Source organism: Atractosteus spatula, chromosome 19 (assembly GCF_055471065.1).
Source record: "Atractosteus spatula isolate fAtrSpa1 chromosome 19, fAtrSpa1.hap1, whole genome shotgun sequence".
In the NCBI taxonomy this organism is placed as follows: domain Eukaryota; kingdom Metazoa; phylum Chordata; class Actinopteri; order Semionotiformes; family Lepisosteidae; genus Atractosteus; species Atractosteus spatula.
This window is the reverse complement of record NC_142724.1, coordinates 2,763,573-2,786,665: the sequence shown is the minus strand read 5'-3', so window position 1 is coordinate 2,786,665 and position 23,093 is coordinate 2,763,573. Positions and strand designations below refer to the sequence as shown.

General features: G+C 50.0%; 1 protein-coding gene across 5 annotated transcripts; it reads left to right on the top strand.

The window, feature by feature from the left end:
- Positions 1–2,084: 2,084 nt before the first annotated feature.
- On the top strand, positions 2,085–21,670 carry st3gal8 (ST3 beta-galactoside alpha-2,3-sialyltransferase 8). Of its 5 annotated transcripts, none has more exons than XM_088937267.1 (7): positions 2,085–2,180; positions 13,904–14,658; positions 15,597–15,790; positions 17,611–17,790; positions 18,229–18,274; positions 19,088–19,207; positions 20,914–21,670. In XM_088937267.1, exons 2-7 carry the CDS (start codon positions 14,314–14,316, stop codon positions 21,079–21,081), a joined length of 1,053 nt encoding a protein of 350 aa, XP_088793393.1. In that variant the 5' UTR covers positions 2,085–2,180; positions 13,904–14,313; the 3' UTR covers positions 21,082–21,670. The 5 variants fall into 5 exon arrangements, with proteins under 5 accessions (XP_088793393.1, XP_088793396.1, XP_088793392.1 ...); XM_088937270.1 differs by having other exon boundaries at positions 2,122–2,180; positions 13,792–14,658; XM_088937266.1 differs by lacking the exon at positions 2,085–2,180 and adding an exon at positions 9,385–9,654.
- The last annotated feature ends 1,423 nt before the right edge of the window (positions 21,671–23,093 follow it).

Below are 23,093 nucleotides of genomic sequence, written 5' to 3'. Positions count from 1 at the left end.
TGGGTGCAAAGTGCGATACTCCCTGGGCAGGACAGCAGTCCACTGCAGGACACACACACACCCTGGACAGGACACCAGTCCCTCACAGGACACACACACACACACCCTGGACAGGACACCAGTCCCTCACAGGACACACACACACACCCTGGACAGGACACCAGTCCCTCACAGGACACACAGACACACACACTCACACTCACACCAGGGACAATTTTCCTCAGAAGCCAATTAACCAGAGGGCATTGGAGTTCCACACAGATAACACCCCAGAAATTGAACCCAGGGCCCCAGCACTGAGAGGCAGCAATGCGAACCATTGTGCCACCGTGCCTCTCTCCCTCTAAAGTCGCCACTTCGGGTTCTATTGCAGCTCAGTGACTGACATGTGTCAGTCAGAGTCAATTGACTCATAACTCCACTGTAGCCTGTGGGGATCATCCACCTCTGGGGTTCAGGTGCCTCGCAGCCCCAACCAACAGTGGTGCACCTCAAGACCAACCAGGTGTCTCAGAAGCTGCACAATGTCTTCCAAGCCGGGGTTCCCAGGGGTTATGTCAGTAGAGGAGAAGGGGGGGCTGTTTCATCTCCCACTGAAGTGCTGCCCCACCAGGGGTACAAACAGCAGCCATTCTGAACCAGCAGCCCCACCTGGGAGACACAAAGCAGCCATCCTGCACCAGCAACCCCACCTGGGAGACACACAGCAGCCATTCTGCACCAGCAACCCCACCTGGGAGACACACAGCAGCCAATCTGCACCAGCAACCCCACCTGGGAGACACACAGCAGCCATTCTGCACCAGCAACCCCACCTGGGAGACACACAGCAGCCATTCTGCACCAGCAACCCCACCTGGGAGACACACAGCAGCCATTCTGCACCAGCAACCCCACCTGGGAGACACACAGCAGACATTCTGCACCAGTAGCCCCCCTGGGAGACACACAGCAGCCATTCTGCAACAGCAACCCCACCTGGGAGACACACAGCAGCCATTCTGAACCAGCAGCCCCACCTGGGAGACACACAGCAGCCATTCTGAACCAGCAGCCCCACTACACAGCAAGCAAAAGGAGAGAGTTGAAAAACTGCTTCACTGGGTGAAATACAGGGTTAACACCAGGAAGGCCAGATTCTTCAAGGTCAGAGATAACTACAGCAGTACACCAGGATATTTAATGACCAAATAGTCAGGAATTCATTGTACTGTTTCATCTGAAGGATGGTAAAGCACAGTGTCCCCGGTCAACATTCTGGGTGGGTGGCTTGGAAATTCTAAACCCACAGCAACAGCCTCGCTCCCCTTGAGATCTCCCTTCAGAGCACAGCCCAGGCCCAGGCCCAGCCCTGCTCAGCTACAGTGAAACAGACTGAAAGAGCATCGTAGGGAATTCTGTTTCCAGTTTATCCTGGGTTGATTCCAAGTTTTATTTTCTTTAGGCAGCTCACTGGTTTTCTTAAACACTTTGCGATGAATACATGTGTAAGTTAAAAGAATACAGCTGTTATAACAGAGGCTGTCCCACAATGTGTAAGTTAGAGAGTTAGTATACTTAACAGGCATGGGATCCCTGTCACACATTTCCATAACGCAAACGTTTCCTGTCTCCACCTCTGCTTTGAGCAGCTAACAGACAAAAACATAGCTGCCACTGAATGCCCAAGGTTATCTGGATATTGTCTTTGCAGCTCAATTTTTCTAACCTCTTTGTCTGTGAGGAAGCAGAAAGGAAACTTAAAAACACCCAGTTCATCTGAACATCTGTTTCTTTTTCATCACAGTTTTTATCACAGCTGACACCCCTACACAGAGCCTCAGAGCCAGCACTCAGTACTGAAACTCACAGAATGTTTCTCCAGATGAACAGATGCAACTTTTTTTTTTCAGATACTGAACCAGAAATCCCCTACAAACCGTGAGGAAATAAGATACAGTTACAGTCATGAAACAACAGAAAAAGACAGAAGTACTTCAGCAGTAAATAGTCTCTTCACTGTAAAGGCCCATTTTATGCTCCACCTCTCTGAGAAAGGAGAAAAAAACCCTCCTCACGTCATAATTTAAACCATCTTGTGCAGATTATGTTCAGTCTTAGCATAGCGAGCACAATAGCTGAGCTGAGGGAGTGTGCTATGGTTGAGCTGTGAGAAATGAGTTTTGACTCTCGTCTACAAGGTAGGTTCATGGTTTTTTTTTTACATTTGCTTCTCTCATTTCCTCCTCTCCCTGTCGGGGTTTCGGCCCACAGTTCAGCCCTCTCTTTCTCTGAGCTGCGGCTGAGCCCGGATCAAAGATTTCCCCCCACACACACCTTCTCAACTGAGTTTTTAAGCAACTGACTTTGTCGTTTTCTCTCTTTCTCTCATTCTCGCATTGTTCACAAGCTGCTGCTTTAAAAGAAAAAAACAACGGAAGTTTTACTTCTAGAACCGCAAGCTGCCTCAGTGATGATGTGGGCCCTGATTAATTTACTTTTAGCGTTATTTCATTTGGGGGGCTGAAAGCTTTTGGAGTCTGTCCAACTCAAAACCTTTAATAGTTGGGCTCTAGGAGGTAAGCCAACAACAGAAACAAGCGCTCCTGAACAGAGTATACAGTATGTGCAGCAGATATGTGCACAGCAGGACATGATACACATACCATGATTTATTCTTTGAAGCAAGAGTCCCTGGAGCCTTGTAGAGTTGCAGAAGCTATAGAGAAACAGATGGAGAAATTTGTAGTGGTTGTCAGAACACTGGTTGGTACAGTAGACCAGGTGTTCCCCGTGCTCGTGCTGCTGGTGTGCGTTCTGCCCAAGCTCTCATTATATAACCGAACCCTTAGCAGACCTAACGACATTTTTAATTGAACTTATTTCATTGTTTCCAGTTCCTAAACACGTAGGAAGCTGCCTTTTAACTACTGCATTTCTTAAGTAACTTAAAATCTCCAATCCTTGAGCACAAAAAGCTTGCAGAAGTTCTTACCAAGCAGCTTGAGGGTCCGGTGAAGGAGCTCAGTGAAGAAGCTGCAGTGAAATCCAGCAGGACGTGGGGGTCTCTATGACCAGGACTGAGAACCCCTGGACTAGCTGTACTGCAGTAGGAGGGAGAGCAGCTACTTGCGAGACGACCTTGTTGTGAAGCGGGTCTGATAACACCGGGCCCGTGTGGGCCGAGACTGGATCGAGAGAGGCCAGGGAGGCAGAGAGTCTCCTTGCACAGCTCCACGAGCTCTCTGGTGAGATGTGAGGCGGTAGGAGCTCAATGCTGAGCTCAGTCACAGTTCTTTCCAGCTGGCACAGGCAGGCAGGTGCCAAGGTGGATGCAGCACAGGGCAAATCAGCGCCAGGTGACCGTTCTGCCCCGGTCACGAGCAGAAATGCAGCAGCCAGCTGAAATTCAGAACCTGTTTCTCTTTTCTTTCCTTCCGGTACGGACGCAGGTATTTTGCCAAGTGGAATTCTCTCCTAATTCTCAGAGCACGGGAAAGCCTGAGACTTAGGGGGTGTCTGAAGTGACCAAATACTTAATCTTTTAAGGCAGTGGCGTGACAGCTTGTCTCAAAAAGACAGCTTAATCTGACAAATTGTGGTAGGTGTTGCAATACAGTTTTAAATCTCATCTCATTCTGTGGAGATGTTTGAGAAATAAAATATATTGCATTAAAGGCAGGAGCTGCTCTGAAAACACTGACTCACTTGCACTCCATGCATAAAACAATGGCTGTTTCCCAAGAAGTAATAACAGATGTAAGTACCCAAAAGTACCCAGTCCAGCTTATCTGATAGTATTAACAATATTACCAAGCATAAAGATAATGGGAACGATAAAAGCTGATTTTCCATCAAAGCAACATTTAGGGAGGAAGAAATATATCTGTTTATTATTCATTTGCTTAATACTTTATCCCAAGCAAGTTACGTTCAAACCGCCGTGCATCTTAACGTTCTGAGTGAGGTACCTTGCTCAAGAGAGCAGCAGCTGTGCCTCACCTCCTGGGATTCAAACCCGCAAAAATCCCTTTCTAATCCAGAGCCCTAACCATTACATCACACTGCTGCCCGTCAGCCTGCCTCGAAAGTTTGTGACCAGTTGCATTAGTGTGCAATCGTGTCAAGTCTTGCTTTCTCTGATGGCTGTGGACCATGCACACACATCTGAAGCATACGCGTCTTTGCAGAATTAGGCTCCTGCATTCTTCAGTTTTTTAAATAATCTATTTTTGTTTGCTGCCCTTGGATGAGGCTAGTGCATTCCAATCCTGACTGCATACCACAGACTCGATGGGAGTCTCTGCACTGAATAACACATACATATTGAGCAATTTGAAAAAGCACATTCTCTAATACTTAGGCCAAATATACAGTAGAACAAAGCTGAATGATAATCTTCTGCCTTCGACTCCAGAAAAGAGCTTTTCTTTCTTACCTCTTTTTTTTGGAAAAAAAAGAAACAAAACCAACAAGCAAGACTACCTTACAAATGATTTTTATTATTTACAAGTCTGTATTTTGAAATATTTTAACTTTCAAAAAACAATAATCATGTTACTTGAGTTGTTTTGTTTTATTTAATTGTGGAAAAAAAGCAGGGTGATAAAGTCGGATTTGTGCAATATACTTCAGTATGAACACTAGCTCTAATTCAGGTTAATACTCTTAATAACCCCCTTCACTATAATTTTTCTCCTCTCAATTCGGTTATTATCCTCTATTTGTCTGGCTTGTTTAAGCCTTTCAGAACAATTTTCTTCCCAGCTCTGAAAAGCATGCTCTGTCATCTCCCCTGCTGTTATGTGTGAGCACTCCCTCTGAAATGTACTTCATCCTAATCTGCTGTTCACTTATCCCAGACCCCTGCTGTGCTTCCCAGGGTGATTTTGGGAACCCACTGTCCCGCTGACACTGGCTTGTGTGTTTTTTGTGAAAGAAAACTGGTTGATTGAACTCTAGTTTGTCCCCCTGGTCTATCTGCTCCGTCCAGACACAGGGACACCTCTCTCACTGGCCTTTCTGACAGCTGCCCACCAAACTTTCCTGTGCAGTGGACGGACGATTACAAAGGGTCCTGTCTACAGTATCTGTGAATGAATCATGGGAACTGTGCTAGAAAGCACACTGCTGAAGAAACGTCTGATTTACCTTCCCATAAATTACATCAAATGTTAGTGGCCTTGGCTGCTACACTGTTAAAAGTGAAGTTGTGCCACGTTGATGATTGGGGGGGGGAAAGCTTTCCACTGCTTCTAACTTTGAAGCAGAAATAGGTCTTTCTTTAGGAGGATGTCCTTCCACCACAGAGAAACAGTCACAGTAAGTGTCAAGAGTAAGCAGCGACATCTGCTTGATCTCAAGAATATAAATAGCAGCGTCATCTGCTTGATCTCAAGAATATAAATAGCAGCGTCATCTGCTTGATCTCAAGAATATAAGTACTGCTGGAAGCAGATGGAGTACAACGGAGAGTCCATTAAGCCACTTTGCCCATAACGTCTACCCTGCTGACGCTCTGAGATGCTGCTTCAGCAAATGTAGCTCATACCTAGAAGCAGGCGTGCCAGCCCCCCCGACAGCCCCAGCCTGAGCGCCCCGTGTGCCATCAACACCGATCTCTGCTGAGCCCTGAGCAGTGAGCAGTGGTGGAGCAGGCCAGAGATAAAGCTTGTTGCGTTGGCTCATAAAGACAGCCACCAGGGTAATTAGTGCAGTAGGACGGCCACACACAGATAATGACTTACAGCTGTTCCCCAGCGATGAACAACAGTGCTTTGCCCTGAGTGGCGATTATTGCCGCTATCAAGGAATGCCTTAGCAAATGGAACGTTCTTCCGAAAAGGAAAACAGAGCCCGACCTATTCAAACAAATCAAATTGTTTTCCGAGAAGGCAGAGCACACACCACACAATGTACTGTAGCTGGCAGCCCTTTGTTATTTTTGGAAATCCATGGACACACTTCGTCATCCCTGCAGTGGGTGTAAGGAGATGCCGTCATGCTTCCCATGCTCAGAGAGGGGAGAAAGACTCCCAGCGCTCACTGGCGCTGTGCTGGTAAGGACAGATATTCCGGATCCAGCATCCTCCCAGGAGACTGGCTCAGTCCTGCCAATGTCAGCTTGCTTTTTTTCAGATCTTGAATCAGAGTCAAAGTAGCCTTTGAGTCAATAGAGCATTTAGCGACGGCAATTTAAAATAGCGGGGAGGCAGGCATCACGACGTTTCTTTGTATTTGAGATCCTGTATCAGAAAAACAGCTACAAGGGAAAGGAGGTCATTTGCCCATTCAGCAGTTTGTGGAGAATTGATCCAAGGTTTTCATCCTGCTTTTATTTTGGCTGCACTCCAGCTGACAAATGTCACAGTTGTGCAGATTTATGCAAAAAGTACACCGTTGTTAAATTGACCTAAGCTAAGCCTTTTAAACTGATGTAACTGGGACAGTGAAGACAGGGGTGATAGCTCGCCTGCGCTGGAGAAAGCCGTGCTGAGCACGAGTGTGCAGCCCTTCAGGGACAAAAACCACTGCGGTTCCCTTTCTGACCCCCTCCATCGTGATGATGTGTCTTCTTCCCAGTCCAAGGCCGACCCACAGCCTGCAGCAGGAGGCCGACAGAACTTTATCGGATCACAGCTGCACAGGAAGTGCTCTCACTCTGAACTAATCAGCCGAGACTCACCTAGATCACATAACGGCTACAAAAGCATTGGGCTCTACAGTCGGAATCAGAATGTTCCGCCTAAATTCGATATAAACAACATCTTCAGTGAAAGGAATATAATACAAGGTACAGTTAGAAAACAACAACTCACCATTTTCCTCACTTTTTCTTATGGACGCTGTTTGGGATTCAGCAGCTGTTTGCTCACCTGATGGCTTGTGTGGGGGTTCGAAGTCGGAGCTGAAGGAAAAGCACAGTCCTGACAGCAGCTGAATGGGAGACTGAGCCGAGCGCGGAGCTCACTGTTCTGCACAACGTAGTCCGTGCACAATACACAGCACAAGCAGTATGTGACAGACAAGGCCGTGTCTCTTCCCTGTGTCAGGGGCTACATGGTCTTATGACTTCAGACGTTTTAAGAAGGAACAGGGAAGAGACTGTCAGATGATAGCTGCATGTTTCTTGTGTCTGAATGGGGCTGTAAATGCCTTGTTTTCCCCTTAGCATGTGGGATCGTGTTTCATGGGCCTGCAAAAGCCCCTGCTGGTTAGTGAGCCCTAGGCTCTGTGCCTACAGTGCCTCATGGGAAATCCAGGACTGAGCGCGGGTCTCAGCCACAAGTAACACAATGAATTAATGCCTCTTTCTAAAAGTGAAGATTGGGAGGGGAAATGAGACCAGAGGCCAGACATGGGTCAAACTGTACTTTTCATTGTACAGCATCAACAATGCCTGTAAGCTGTCACTGGTTGTGATGGGTGACCTGCTTTTCAATATCACTTTTGGCATCCCCGAATGGCCTGTTTCCTGAACAAAAGACGATGTGTTCTGGTTTGTTTCCCATCTGTATCTTTTTTAGAAAAAAAAAAACTGCATTTAGATCCGTGTCTTTAGGAAGAAAGGATGTTGCAGAGTGATGTCAAGAAAAGATAGTGATGGTGATAAAAATGAACGAATGCAAATTTACTTTGAGGCTCGGTGCTGGTCTGATATTAGCATGCAGGCAGTCCGCCCTGGGCAGATAAGCATAGTGAACCTGGCTCCATGATGGCCTGGGGCTGGCTTCTTATCTGAGCCTCTGCTGATGAAGGTTTACAGTATTTATTGGCAATGGGGGAGAAATAATAATAATAATAATTGCTTACACTTATATAGCGCTTTTTCTGGACACTCCACTCAAAGCGCTTTACAGGTAATGGGGACTCCCCTCCACCATCACCAATGTGCAGCCCCACCTGGATGATGCGACGGCAGCCATAGTGCGCCAGTACACTCACCACACACCAGCTCTCAGTGGGGAGGAGAGCAGAGTGATGGAGCCAGTTCATAGATGGGGATTATTAGCAGGCCATGATTGGTAAGGGCCAATGGGAAGTTTGGCCAGGACGCCGGGGTTACACCCCTACTCTTTTAGAGAAACGCCCTGAGATTTTTAATGACCACAGAGAGTCAGGACCTCGGTTTTACATCTCATCTGAAGGACGGCGCTTGTTTACAGTATAGTGTCCCCGTCACTACACTGGGGCATTAGGACATTAGGACGTCACATTAGGTGAGCGCCCCCTGCTGGCCCCACTAACACCTCTTCCAGCAGCAACCTTAGTTTTTCCCCCAGGAGGTCTAACATCCAGGTACTGGCCAGGCTCACACCTGCTGAGCTTCAGTGGGGCTGCCAGTCATGAGCTGCAGGGTGACATGGCTGCTGGCCATAAAGTAGTGTACACACTGTACTTTTAAAGACAGCCTGAGAAAGATACCCTGAATCTCGTGAAAGAAGCAAAAACAGACATGGTTTTGCGAACCGGAAGGGACCCGCACCGATAGTAAAAGCAGAACAGATTTCAAGAGAGAGGCCAGCGCAAGGAAAACTTCACATTGCGAACCCCTGCCAGCAATTCTAAACTCACTTCTGGGCGGATAACAGCACTTCCCCGAAACCGAGTGCTCCAGACGCAGGAAAAGCCCCAATCCATGCCCCCCTCTGCTTGAGAAACGATGGACAAAAAATGTGGGCTGGAAGAGCCCAGCGGAGTATTTCCACGAGTCTAACAAGGAGCCGGAAGGCTCTTGGGGGGGGGGGTTTGTAAAGCTGGGGGCTACGCAGGGCCTCTGCTGATGCAGAGAGGCAGCAGTGGTTAAGGTCCTGGGCCGGGGACTGGTTCAGGTTCAGATCGCAGGTACGGCACCTTGAGCAATCGATGGCTCTTACCTCGCATTACCCAGCTGTGTGCGAGTAAGAGCCATCAGCCGGACGAAGCGCAGGATGAGTGCCTGCTGTCTGCAGAACCTCGGTCAGCGCGCCAGGACCAGAGCCCGGGGGCTCCAGACACCCTGCCGGCGCAGGCTCTGTCCTCGCCTCGTGCGCATTTTCAAGCGATTGCTCGCGGGGCTCCCGGGAATTGCCCGCATATGACGCGTGAGAACCCAAGGCCGACAGAAACGGAAATATCGGACGGCAAGGACGCCCGGAGGAAGGCACGGCTTTGAGACGCGTCCCCTTGCACACGGCCGGGTCGTGCGGCTCAGCACGCCCGCTGGCCCAGAAGCGAAAGAAACGCCAACAAGCCTATAAATTCCCCCAGCAACCATGACTTCCCAAAGGCTTGAGGTGACACACACAAAGACCGAACAGATTAAAATAAAGATAACGTTACTTTCACAAGGACAACCCCCCCCCCAGGTAAAAAAAAAAACAAACCAGAACAAACCAACCAGCATCCATTACAAGAATTCACTCGAGACACGCTTTGCACCCAAAACGGGGAGGAACCTAGTCAAAGCAGCAGAGGCGTTTTTCCAGAAGGCTGTTGATTGCTCACCCGGGGGGTATCGCAGTAGACGGAGCCCGGTGGGGGTCCCCTCAAGCGCGCTGTGTGGCTGGGAGGAGGAGGAGGAGGAGGAGGGGGACCGGCGCGCGGCACCTCCTCGCTGTACCGTTACAGCGCCCGCCGCGCGCTCAAGTTGGCAGCTTGCAGCCGCGCGGCGCGCCTGAAGCCTCCTTCCCCTCTGTAAGTACTGCACGGTTTCTGCTTCTGCTCCGCGCAACATGTCGGTCTTTTAGCTGCTGTAAAGGGAGCGGAGAGCTTAGGCATGCTTATAAGAAACGGTGCATTTTATGTGCACGTATATATATGTGTGTGTGTGTAACAAAACAATTTGTCCGAGACCAGTAACTTAGGCTAGAATTTTAGAAGGCGTACAACCTGTAGAATTAGGGGCTCTCTGGTAGTATTTTAAGAGTTCCCCGCAACAGGAAGGCGACGGGACGATAAAACAGCGAAGCGAAAAGGCCCCGTCGCTGTCGAACGCTTCGTAGCTTGCCCGGCGGACTCGCGAATATGTATTTTTAAGCCTACCTTAGAAAACGTGCATACGAGTTATACAAAGGAGAAATTAAAAAACAAACAAACGAGGCGCTAAGTAAATACAGCAGAGCACGTGTAATTTAAAATAAATCTGGTAGTCTACTGTGATTTTTTTTATGGGTTTCGTGTTTACCGAAATCCCACCATATTTTGCTGTATACGGAAGGGAACGATATTGTTCCTCACCTTATTGCAAATGTTGCAAATTGTTACCGCAGTGCTTTCAAATTCAGTGCCCTCTATAATGAATAGAGACAGATCTCGATTCGGTAAATAATTTACGCACTCCGTGCAGGTCGAAACAATTTTCTTTTGTTATTCAGATTGTAGCTGCAGCTCGGAAACGTCTCCCTGTCCCGTACACTGCAATATTAAACTTTTATGCTGCGTTTAGTACCTGCGCACTCCACCTAGTTACAAAGTTACGAATCAAGAGGTACAAGAAAGTGTGTTTTCTCTGTTTTGATGGGCAGCCCACAATGAGAATCGGTAGCCCGACAAGATAAAAATGTATCTGATTTTACTCAAACAAAGCTAGGTGGAGTTTGGGGACATCAGTGACATACTTTGTAACTTCTACTGAAAGGGAGAGTGGGGGAGGTCGCCTCATTTTAATTAGTTCTGCCCTCTCACACCTGCCTGGCGCCTTTTACAAGTGGAAATGTTTACGTGTCTAAGATGTGCGCATTTTAATGACCCGAGTGTCTTCAAAAACACCGCGTGTTCACTACTCCCTCCGTTTTAAAGTCTCCCTGACAGGAGCTTCTTCAAGAGGAAAACAAAACAAAAAAAATGCCTTTCTTCCGTGTTTTTCCCTTTCAGAACAGAATAATAACTTAATGAGAAGAATTCAGTTCAGCCGCACTTAATCAATTTCCTCTTAGGCAACAGTTGTCTTTTTTTTTTTTATTAATACAGCGCGCAGAAGCCACGTAGACAATACCCGTTTACAGCAAATGCAAATATATTTCAAGAAAAGAAAAAAGCTTGCGAGATCTTTGGATCAATTACTAACTCCCAGACAGGCTGGAATGGTCTCCTCTCGTTTATAACTTGTCCTATTGTACACTGAGCACCGGATTTAATACAGGAGGCTGGAAAGCCGTTTTTAATTGCAGAGATATCCCCTGTATTTAACTAGAACAGTTCTCGGGGAAACAATGAGACAGTGAAGTTCACAAGTTTACTTTTAGCGGAGCGTTTATTAAGATCCCTGCTCCCTTTTTAGGATTCGAGGCGGCCCCAGTGTGTTTATGCTTGGGAAAGAAAGGTCGGCACACATTTAATCCCACTGCTGTTCGGGAATGTAAGCATGTGACAAAAAATTGTAAATACTGCTCGGACAGCTGGCATTCTGAGAATCAGAGAGAGCACCTGGACAATTCTGTAAGGGCTAACTAGTGCTAAAAGACAACAGGATAAGAAAGGCGATCGAGCGTCTACTTCATCGCGGGTTTGTCAGTTGTTGCTGTGTTTCCAGTTTGCTCTGTGAGTTCTATCAGTCTGGGAGCAGCGCGTTCTCATGTTATCAGTGTGTTCGCACAATCGCTGAAACTGACAGATGGCAAGAGGCCGACTGCGGTCCCGCGCGTACGTTAGACCAGCCAACTTTGCGTCAAAAAGGCGACTTTGAGGATAGCCCGGGGAGCAACTATTTCTTTTGGGTGCCTAAAAACGTGAGTCAAGTCCAGGGCCCAACCTAAACGGACCGCATGGCCCCGAGGACGGAAACGGAAACGTGGAAGTGGAAACCAGGAGGCACATTGTTACGCTAAGGGTTGTGGGAGTAGGGAACCACCTAGCCAGCAAGAGCAAGGTAGTGGTGGAAGCTGATACTTTGACGTCAACCGGGAAAAGTATGGATGAGATCCTTGGATCGATTAACTCCTAACTACCAAACGGATTACATAGGCCCACTGGCCTATCTGGAAACCGTTCCTATGTTCTGAGCCAGAAGTGGGAAGAGGACCTTTAACCAACTGTTCAAAAATATTCGAAATGTATCTCGATATATTCAGCAATTAAGTTTATACGTATTATAAAACCTTCCTTATTTCCCCATATTTCAATGTCTGATTTAATTTGTTTTTGAAGTGGAACATCTTTTGCATCAGGGTTTATCTCATCTTTTACAGTAACATGCGACTTTTTATCAGCTGCTGGGAAACAAACACTAGAGTTTCTGGGGGAAGCGGAACCAGAGGCCCATGCAAATCCTTCAGTTTTTTTAAAAAGGGGAAGTTTCACTATGCACACGTCACATGCACTTGAAATTCAATTCCAGTTCAGATGCGATAGAGACGTTTTCACAGTTTGTGGTTTCTTCATTCGGTTCTACATGACTGACAGAGCTCCTATGGGCAGCTCAGCCTTTGTCACATTGACCGGTTAATGAAAGAGCCAGAAAGGATCCATATGCTGCCATCATTGATCACATTAAAGCTGCATCTTGTCTCACAGCAGCCATTGCTCTGCAGGCAAAAATACACCCTGCCAGATGCTGACACACAGAGTTGGCTTCTCTTTTGCAGCGGGTGGGCTTTATCTATTGCCATATAGATCAAGTGTGCAGATTCAGGTCTGTGAAAGAATGCTAGCAATTTCCTCACAATGTTTACCAAACTTTAGTGCAAGACAATCGGATTGTTCCGACTGGTCAATGCCTGGGCGTCCCGGATGCTCACGGATGCACTAAGGCTTCGTGAATTGCCCGTTCCCCAGGCTCTCCCTTATTTCTATACTGCTGATTTTTAATCAATAGGGATGTTGAGGGCAGGTCGGAAAGCTTTCTGCTGAATGAGTAATGAATGCACTCAGCAAGGGAGAAGCGCAGATAAGCTCGGCTGCAGTCTGGCGGCTCTCCGGCTCTGGCAGCGAAGGAGCAGAGAGCCCTCTCCTGATCAGCAGCTCCGATGTCTGGATCAGCTGAAAGTCAGCTGATTCCATGGAATTCTCCCCGGCTGACCTCGTCAACCTCGCTACCCTACCCCCCCTACCTCCTCAGCAACGGCCACGGCCTCTCCCAAGTCCCTGCCTCAGAGTTCCCGGAGCCTGATCACGGCATTCTGCTGCTCGTCCCAGGGAAGGGAGGCTGGAGTTACTCGGGCACGCTAGAGATCTCCTTGCGCTGAGCAAGCAGGCTGCAAGCTGGGCTGCTTCCAGGAGGCCTGAGCCTTCCAGTGAAGGAGAAGCGCTGGGCATTTCCGAGCGGTCCTCCAGGTTTGTGTCCGTGCAGTCAGAGCCACCGGAAGGGTATGTGGAAATGCATGAGTCTCTGGCTGTTCACAAAATGCTTTAACGAGGAGGAACATGTGCCGATATCTAGAAAAGAAGTATATGTCCCAACGGGACCTTGCGCCACCTGTTAGGCTGCATTGCAATGAACGAGGTACCTGGGGAATCCAGCGGACACAGGGCAGATCCAGGTTTGCTCCCTGAACCCCAGGGCTGCTGTCTTCCACATCTTTCATGAAAGCACTGGAAGGAGGCGAAACCACGCTGTGAAGGAGGGGGTTTGCTTCGGCTCTGCTTTGTGAACGTTTCACAGCTGAAAAATGTTCCCATTAAAAAAACGGTGAAGCTTCAGACCGGCTGACATCCTGGTCTGCAATTCCAGCTCTCGAAAGCATCATTTACCCTGTAAGAGTTGAGCTCAGGCGGTCTGTACAGAGGGTTCGCTGACACTACACTCGCACAAAGCTGTCGTTCTTTTCTTTTCTCTGAATTTGTGACCGGTCAGTGCTCTAGTCTTGTGTTCAATTTAAATTTTGTTCCCTGCAGCTCTTCCACGTTTCCTGGCTGACAGATGTTAGTGGAGTGGCACCGGGGGCAGGGGGGTTGAGTCTGTACTGCCACGTGATTTACAGCGTGCTTCTGTTTTTGAATGGCTCAGGGGCACGGATGCTGGTGGCGCCCCGGAGCGACGCGCGGAGCTAACGAGGGGCTCCTGGACAGGGGGATGGCGGCAGACTGAGCCACACGCCGGAGGAGCCCTGCTAGATCTCTCAGTACTGTATGTGGCCCAGTGTCTCCCCCGGCTCTTCACTGTGGTTTTTATTGTCTGAGCTGCAGAGAGTCCTGGCCGGATAGGATGTTGCCTTGTCGGACTACAGGGAGGCTGAGTGGAGTTTTTGCCTTTAAAGAGAAGCTCAGGTCACGGGAATCGCCTGCTGTTTATTTATTTTTTTAAAGACTGAAAATCCTGCAAGCTTGAAGCTCTGCAGGGTGCTGGATGGTTACTACTGAACATTGTGAAGCTCCAACGACTGCCCCCACTGCCTCCGGCCCGCCCTCCACGGCCTCATGAACTGCCGAAGGAAGGCGTGCCTGTGCGCGCTCCTGTGTGGGGCGCTGTTCCTCATGCTGGTCACTCATGGCAGACAGAAGTGGCCACCGGGCCTCCAGCGCCTGGCCCCTGCGGGCACGCGGCTCGCGGCGAGGGGGCAGACGAGGAACCAGACGCGCGCGCCGCCGGCCCGGAGCAGGCCCTCCGCCCGCCCGGCCCCCGGCGCCCCGTGCGGCTGTCCCTCCTGCGTCTCGGAGCGGGGGCGCTCGCCCTGGTTCGACCAGCGCTTCGACGCCCGGCAGCTGCCCTTCCTCACGGCCCAGAACGGCAGCGTCCCTCCCAGCGCGCTGCGATGGTGGCTGGTAAGAGAGCCGGGAGGGGATGACGTCAGTGTCGCTGTGCCCGGGGGGCCCTGCGGCGCGTGGCCGTGAAGGCACAGGGGATTGTTAACTCGCCGGTATGTGCTTGAACTTGCTTGACCAACAGAGTCAAACTTGCAGGGTCTGGCGGCAGTGAAAAGGTATTGGCATCCCCTGTCTTAAGCTGGTTAATTGTTATTGTAAGAAGGAGCTTAACATATCAGAGGGGACTCATTGCATCCCCCGCTGAAGTGTGGCCCCCAGCTGGGTGACGCACAGCGGCCCCACTGCGCTGCAGACCCAGGGCGGGAGCACCTGTAGAATTAAGGGGGAGCTTTAGGGAGGCCAGACTGCACAAGGGGAGTTTAACACCCACTCTTATGAGCAGTGCCATGGGAAGTTTAAAGCAGTCAGGACCTGGGTTTCGTGTGCGACCTGGGTGTCCCCTGAGCACCTCCACCTTCACCTAGAGATCGAATCAAGGTGAAGCATCCTGCTAAGGCTCTTGGTAGATGTTGCCAAGGAAGCACGAAGTAAAGCATTGCTGATCTAAGGTCCTTTCGGCTTTTGCGTTTCAGCTTTCGCTGGGATCTGGCACTTGCTTCAGCAAGCTTGCGTCTTAATGGAATTATTTTCAGTCCTGCCAGGACCAAGCCCAGACACAGCCAGCACAGAATCAGAGCGCACTTTCTGAAACACGAGGAACGGAGGCACTTTTCATAACCCCCTCCCGGGGACGACAGAAAACGCTGGGCGACTCCTACCGTTCCGGGTCGGGGCACGATCCAAACCTCATGAAGTGAAGCGTGCGCCGCACAGCGCGTCCTGCCCTTGTGCCACGTCTCCCGGTCCTTTCCAAAAAAAAGGCGCGTTCAGCCGCACGGTGGGAGGCGCGATTCGGCAGCTGGCATGAGCGTCGCGTCTCGTTTCCTTCCCACCAGGCTTTGCAGCGGTCCTCGGACGCGCAGGAGCCCGACCGGGTGATCCGGAAGATGTTCCGGGTCGTCTCCGAGCCGCCGCCGCACGAGCCCGCTGTGCCTGCCCGCTGCAGGAGGTGTGCAGTGGTGGGGAACTCGGGAAACCTCCGGGGCTCCCACAGTGGGCCCCTGGTAGACTCCCATGACGCTGTGATCAGGTGGGTATGACCGGACCCCCCTGAAGGGCGGTCGAAGGCGGTGAGCCTCGTCTGCGACCTCTGCCCGGCTATTTAGGTGCCTACAGCTTTCTCTTTTCTAGACGATCAATTCATTATGCATTGCGCGATTATCTTTAATTATGCATTAATGAGACGTCGGGGCTGTATGAAAGCTGGGAGCCCGCGACAGAGAGGAGTTCAATCAAACGTTTGCCTTTTCTTTTCTTCGGCAAGCAATTGAAGCTTCTGGGCCAAAGAAACCCCAACAGCTCAGCTCAGACAGGATTCCAGTGCCGGGGTTCTTAGTGGACCAATGCTAGTTTTAAAAGCACCAGTTCGTTTTTTAATCTGGAGAGTCCAGGTGTCCTGGCCAACTAGGGTGCAGTCCAGATATCAGCGCTTTGAGCCTGAGCTTGCTCATTAGCTGATTGGCTTGCGAATTCCCCAATATACCTGGTGGTATACCTCAGGGCTTGAACCAGCTGGGTTATCTTCAGCATACCGGGTCTCGCAATACAAGAGAAGATGCCCCAGGACTCCCATTCAAGCTCCCTTGGCCAAGGGAATACCCTTTGAAACAGGAGGCACCGAGCTTGTCTGCGCTGAGCAGGTTGAGTGCCCCAAGTGTCCGGCACAATGGCCTGAATCTGTTTCCAGAAGGCCTGTGCTCTTGCCAGCCACAGCAGCCTCTACAGTAAGCAGACACAGAGCACTGTGACAACTCGGCTGAGGCTCGCTATTTCAGGACGCATTTTTTTATGAGAAAATATCAGAACGTTTTCTGTAAATCTGGAGCCTATTCCCCGTGTGTCTCCATTACTGTAGCTGCTTTTTCAAAAAAACAAGTCGGTTATCGTTAGTTCTAATAATTGTTTCCATAACTTTGCATTAATAGAAGTCAGACTTGTTGGTCTGTAACTACTCGGTTCAGTTTTGTCACCCTTCCTGTGGATGGGCAACTCTCCAGTCCCTGCGTACAGCCTGTCCAGAGAGACTGTCGCAAGAGTTGCACCACTACTTTCTGAACACGTTAGTGACACAGTACAGTAATTATTTATCTCCTGGAGTACAATGGTTAAGATACCAACAGCAGATACGTACAGTAACGGATGTCTCTGACTGGGAATAAAGGCTCCACAGCCCATTGTGAGTAATGTAAAAATCAAGTGAAAAGTCAAAAGAAAGAGTTTATTTCAATTTCTAAAGAAGCCTTTTCATCTCTCAAAACACAGGAGAAAAGAAATAGTTCTCTGAAAATCCGGCAGTTTTCAGTGTTTCTGTATAGGTAAATGACATATTTAAAACTTATGTTGAAAAGAAAAAAAATCTCTTATACCCTATTTTAAATATTTTTGTCCGTTGCTAAACTACTACCGCAGGGTGACCTGAGGCAGCTTATTTCCTCTTTAGATGCGGTTTACAGAAAGCCAACTAGACAAACTGTCACCCAATATTCATTTGACATGTGTGCAAAGAAATTGAGACACACTTCTGCAAAAACAATCTGCTTACATCCGCTGCTGCATGTGTGATTTTGTCAAAGTAGACCAGTTTTACTGTACATTTCCATTTCTGCACATCAAAGAACTGTAATCAAACAAAACGAAATTAACCCCCCTAGTCCCACCACCCCTGCAACCTGCTCTCAGAAGGAGAGAAAACGCACTCGGTCGAAACCCCTTGACTCCGACAGTCGTAGGGATATGAAAGCACTTGAAACACCCACCTGCACTCCAGCTGAAACAGGGGTGAGGGGAAGGTAGCGCACTCTGATCCGGGCGGAGGACTCATGTGTTTTTCCCGGCTGCGGCGTCTGGCAGGATGAACAAGGCGACCACGCTGGGGTTCGAGGCCGACGTGGGGAACAGGACCACGCACCACTTCATGTACCCCGAGAGCGCGGTGGACCTGCCCCCGGGGGTGTGGCTGGTCCTGCTGCCCTTCAAGCTGCGGGACCTGCAGTGGCTGGCCAGCGCGCTGTCCACCGGGGAGATCAAAACGTACGTCCGGGGCACCTCGACAGCCGCGTCCGAACCCAGGGCGCTCGGCTGAGCTGCTGTTCCGCACTCGTGGATCAAAGAGGGGCTAAGGCAGCACAGAACAGCAGGGGCGATGCAGTGGTCAGCAGCGCTGGGGCCCTGGGTTCAATTCCTGGGGTACTGTCTGTGTGGAGTTTGCATGTTCTCCCCGTGTTTGCGTGGGTTTCCTCCCACAGTCCAAAGACATGGCGGGTAGATTAACTTCTGGGAAAACTGGCCCTGGTGTGAGTGCCCTGTGATGGACTGGCGTCCCATCCAGGGTGTATCCCACCTTATGCCCAATTCTTGCTGGGATAGGCTCTGCCACCCCCCCCCCCCCCCCCGACCCTGAATTGGATAGTGTGGACAGAAAATGGATAGGTCTAGGTAAAACTGACACTTGTTTTGTTTTCTTCCTAGAACTTACATGAGAGTCAAAGAGCGGGTTCGAGCTGATAAGGACAAGGTGAGAGATGCCTTTTGAAGTTGCTCATAATGATCGGTCAGTACGTCAGGTGGGTGGTGGACAGCTGACACAGGTTGAAGCTGACAATGGAGAAGAAAGCGGGTAGGAAACGCATGTCAGTGGTTTCCTAAAAACCCACTTGCTGTGGCAGGCCAGATTCAAATCAAGTGTGATTCGTTCCCAGCCCGTCTGTGCAAAGACCCGGCCCTGACATCGTGAGACGGGTAACAGTGATTGAGTAGCAGCACAGAGCCACAGGGAGTAATGGCCCCAGGGCTCATGCTTTGTGTGCGGGCTATTCAGGCTCAGACAAAGCACAGCTGGAACTGGATCAGTGTGTATTCCTGTAACGGTCCCCCCAAGCATCCCGTTGAAGCTGGAGCTGGAGCAGTTGATTCAGTGCTGCCACTGACCACCGCTGAAGAGAGTTAACTCTTGTTAACATTCACTGTGCCCCCTGTGGCTCTCTACTGCTATCCCATCACAGTGCCCCAGTGTGATGGTGTCGGCTACGCGTCTCTGCATCAAGCCCACTAAGCCACATCAACCTCAAGGGTGAACTGCAAAGCGTCTTCCATGTCCCCTTTTGTCAACTTGTCCTCTCAGAGACCTGCGCCAGTTGTCCACTGGAATACAGGCCAATGGCTCTGATTACAGTTGCCATACGGGCCAGCAGATGGGCTTGCTGGTCTGGATTCGGCCCGCGGGCCATGGGGGTCACACCTCTGCCTTCTGAGCTTAGAGACCTCTAGGACCTTGCAGGGGCACTTTGTACAAACCCTTCACTGGCTGTCCTGGTCCACGTTTCTGCAGGTGATTGTGGTGAACCCGGCCTTCTTTAAATACACCCACGACAGCTGGACAGAGCATCACGGGCGGTATCCTTCCACGGGCATGCTGGCTATAATTTTCGCTCTGCACATCTGTGACGAGGTGAGTGTCCCGCCCGGACCGCTTCCCCAGTTCCAGGCTGCCTGCTCATCATGGCCTTTTCTGTCTGCTGTAGCAACACCGAAAATGCTTTGCCTTATCAAAGAAGCCAAAAAAAAATTCAGACTGGCTTTTCCACAATTCAGCAGGTTCTTTTTTATAGAGGTGGGTGGCCAACTCTGGTCCTTAATCAACAATTTCTAGACATCTGGAAGAATGTATATTTTTTACCCCGAAGCGGGCGGGTTGCTCAATGAGGTGAAGTGAAACACACATCCCAAAGCCCTGTAGCTCTTCTTCCTGGCCATTGCCGAATTCATTCAGCCGGTTAAATTCCTAAATTGATGAAAACAAAAACCGTGTTCCAAGTCCTGACTAATTATAAATGCTGGATTGGGGCCATCCCTGCCTTATGCTCACAGTCCGTGTCCTGTGATGAATCGCAAAGACTTTGCTGCTGCAACCTCTGAAAACTTGCAGGCAGATGATCAGGGAGCCAGCGATGAGACTCGGGCCCACCAGCATTACAAACACGTGCATCCCCTCTGTCCGTCAGCTCTCGTTTTCCTTCCTTTGCCTAGACGCCCCTCAGCTACTGTCCTGCAGGGGTCGCTCTCACACTTGCCCCTCTTTCACACGCTGTACTGCAGCAGGACATTTAGTTGCAGCTATTATTGGAAAATAATAGCGCATGCTGCAGTGAACACCCCGTTGTGGGCGTGCCAATCAGCCGCACAGACTGTCCAGCTGCTCCCTGGCATGTCACAACACCTGGAGCGTATGGTCAGTGTGCATCTCTGTAGCTGTGCACCAAGTATCCCTTTGAAATGGTGCGACGGTTCTACCGTACAGGACAAAGACGCTCTACAAAGGGCTGTGGTAACGACACAGAGGATTGTAGGAACTGACTTGCCATCAATCGGCAAGATCCACACCATCCGCTGTCGCAATAAAGCCTGATCTGTTATTCTGAATCCCAACCATCCCAGCCACAAACTGTTCTTCCCCCTGTGCTCTGGCAAGCGGTACCGCACCACTGAAGCACGGACCACTAGGCTGAAGAAGAGCTTCTATCCTACAGCAGCTCACATCATAAACCGCCATCGTAAACACATCATAAACTCACATATTCGCTATCCGTGCAATGCCTCAGAACTCAGCACATCTCTGTGCTCTGCACTGTTTACCTGGCTGCCCTGTGTATACTGTCCTGTGTGTTTCTTGCTGTTGTTCCACTGCCCACTGCATGTTGTTGTGCTATTTTGTGCATGATGGGTGGCTGCGAGTGCCATTATTTATTATCAAGGAACAAGTAATAGCTTTATTCCACCCTGAAAAAAAGAAGAAAGAAAACAACGTTTCGGCCGTGGAGCCTTCTTCAGGTGTCAGGTGGTCAGGTGACACCTGAAGAAGGCTCCACGGCTGAAATGTTGCGTTTTCTTTCTTTTCTTCAGCCTGGAATAAACCTTTTACTTGTTCCTTTGCAGCCTAAGCATGCCGACGCAGCTGCCCACCTGAATTATTTATGATCTACTGTTCTGTCACGTACCGTGCGCGTTGTGTGAAAGTGTCGCCTGTTGTACAGGCCATGTCCCGAGAGGACAGTGCTAATAAGTGTCCCAATGTAGACACTCACGCGGCAGATGAACCCCTCTGCCCTCCTCCGAAGCCACTGGCCATGGCTGACGCTCTCTCTCTGTCCTCTCCAGGTGTCTGTATTCGGCTATGGGGCTGACCCCCAGGGCAACTGGCACCACTACTGGGAGGATAACAAATACGCCGGAGCCTTTCGGAAAACGGGGGTCCACAACGCCGATTTCGAAACCCACATCATACTAAAGCTGCACTCGGAGGGGAAAATCAAGCTGCACAGGTGACGAGGGTAGGAACTGCAAATAAAAACAACCCCCAGGGCTTTGGCAAAGCCACGCACCAGTACCTCTGTGAAACAGACGAGGCGGTGATGAGAGAGAGAGCGAGTCACAAGACAGCACCTCGTCAAGAGGGGGAAAGAGAACCCTCTTGGGGATTTTAACACTTTTCTTAAAGGATTTTTTTTTAAGCATGCTCGTGCAGATGGTCCAGAAAGCAGGGCAGCCCCCGGTTGAAGAATGGAAGGACCCGAGGAGCTGGACCTTCAGAAAGGACTGCAGACGAAAACAAAACAAAAAAAACGCACGTTTTTGCCGAGCCACTTGTTTTTATAGGTATGGACTTTTATAGGTATGGAAAAAAAATGTATTCACGTTTGTTACTGGTCCGCCACACCCACAAGCCTTACGTCGCACGACACGGGAGGAAGAAGGGTCTTGAGCAGCCTGGGGGAGGGCGGACCACCGGCGTGTGGCTGCAGTGTGGTCCCAGACCCGGGCCTCCTCGCTACGGGGAGGAGGAAGCAGCATCCGGCGTTCGAGAGCAGCTGAGGCCTCTTCTGATGAAAGAGAATAAATCTTGGACAAAACCCCAGCGTGCGGTGTGTGTGTGTTTTTTTGTGCGTGCAAAATCATCGGCTCTTGCCTGGGAACTTGGAGCAGGCAGTCCGTGCTCTGGGACGAATCGCGATGAGACTCGGGCCCACCAGCATTACAAACACGCGTATTCCCTCTGTCCAGCAGCCCTCGTTTTCCTTCCTTTGCCTAGACACCCCTCGGCTCCGGCCCTGCAGGGCTCGCTCTCACACTTGTCCCTCTTTCACACACTGTACTGCAGCAGGAGATTGAGCTACAGCAGGTAAAATAATAGCGCGTGCTTCAGCATGGGAGCGCCCCATCGTGGTCGTGAGAACGAGATGCACAGACTGTCCAGCTGTTTGCTTGTCTGGGAGCAAGGCAGTGCCATCCCTAAAAACACCATGTGGGTTTCTGCCTTTTTCTTTGCAACGTCTGTGCCTGTTCCCTTTACAAGTCCCAGGATCAAAATTTCCTTTGAAGCAGGTGTAGCATCTCCCCAACACAGAGGTAGTGTTCTGGAAGAGGAAATACATCACTACACCCTTATTATATGATCCAGATATATTACCTGAATGTATCAAAGTGCTGGTATTCTGCATTTCCACTGGTTATTCGCTAACTCGCAGCTTTGTAAAAATTGTTTAACCGTAGAAGGCAAGTTTATTTCGGTGAAAAAGGTTAGATTCTGTGCTATACTGCTTTGCTTAAGCCACACTGCTGGTTCCTCGAAAGAAGAACTTTCTTTCCCAGCTCTGGACAGAGGGCGCGTGGGTCCGCACCCCGCAGGAGGCTGCAGGACCCCCACAGCGCACTCCCCCCATGTGCGTCTGTGATTCACACAACACTTTTCACAAACAAACAAAATCCCCAATCTGCACCCTGTCAAGGAGTAACCCGTGCGTGGTAAGGCAGGATTTAAGAGAATCCTGAAGACTGTTTCCGAAACGCATCTCCCAGGGGCCTGCCTGACTGAGACATCAACCCTTCAAACCAACAGATACCGAAGAAGAGCCAAAGGCTTTCTGCAAACGAGCGTTGACACGTCCCCTTTCATTTGAGCACAGGCTTACTTCCGTATGAAGCCGGTTACTGCAAATACAAAATTCACTTTCCGCACACCTGCCTCACTGGCCTCCATGAACCCAGACTGAACTCCATACTTACATGCTCAAACTGTAGGTGGTAAGGGCAGAGGAGAAGGCTCATAAGAAAGGTGAGCAAATTCAGGGGTGCCCAGTCCTGCTGTTGGGGGGGGGGGGGGGTGATGTGTCTACAGGCTTTCTGGGTGAAACCGGTCGAGCTGAGACGGTAACATTAAGAGCTCGTTAAGAGCCGAGCTGGAAAATGTACAGGAACGCCGGCCCTTCAGGATCACAACAGGAAACTGCTAATTTAACCCACTGCAGAGCTGTAAACAAGAACAAAAAGCTGTCTCCTGT

Coding starts and splice junctions, on each gene's coding strand:
- st3gal8 (XM_088937267.1), top strand. CDS start 14,314: ATGAACTGCCGAAGGAAGGCGTGCCTGTGCGCGCTCCTGTGTGGGGCG. Junction 15,791..17,610: donor TCCCATGACGCTGTGATCAG/GTGGGTATGACC, acceptor GGCGTCTGGCAG/GATGAACAAGGCGACCACGC. Junction 17,791..18,228: donor TCCACCGGGGAGATCAAAAC/GTACGTCCGGGG, acceptor TTTTCTTCCTAG/AACTTACATGAGAGTCAAAG.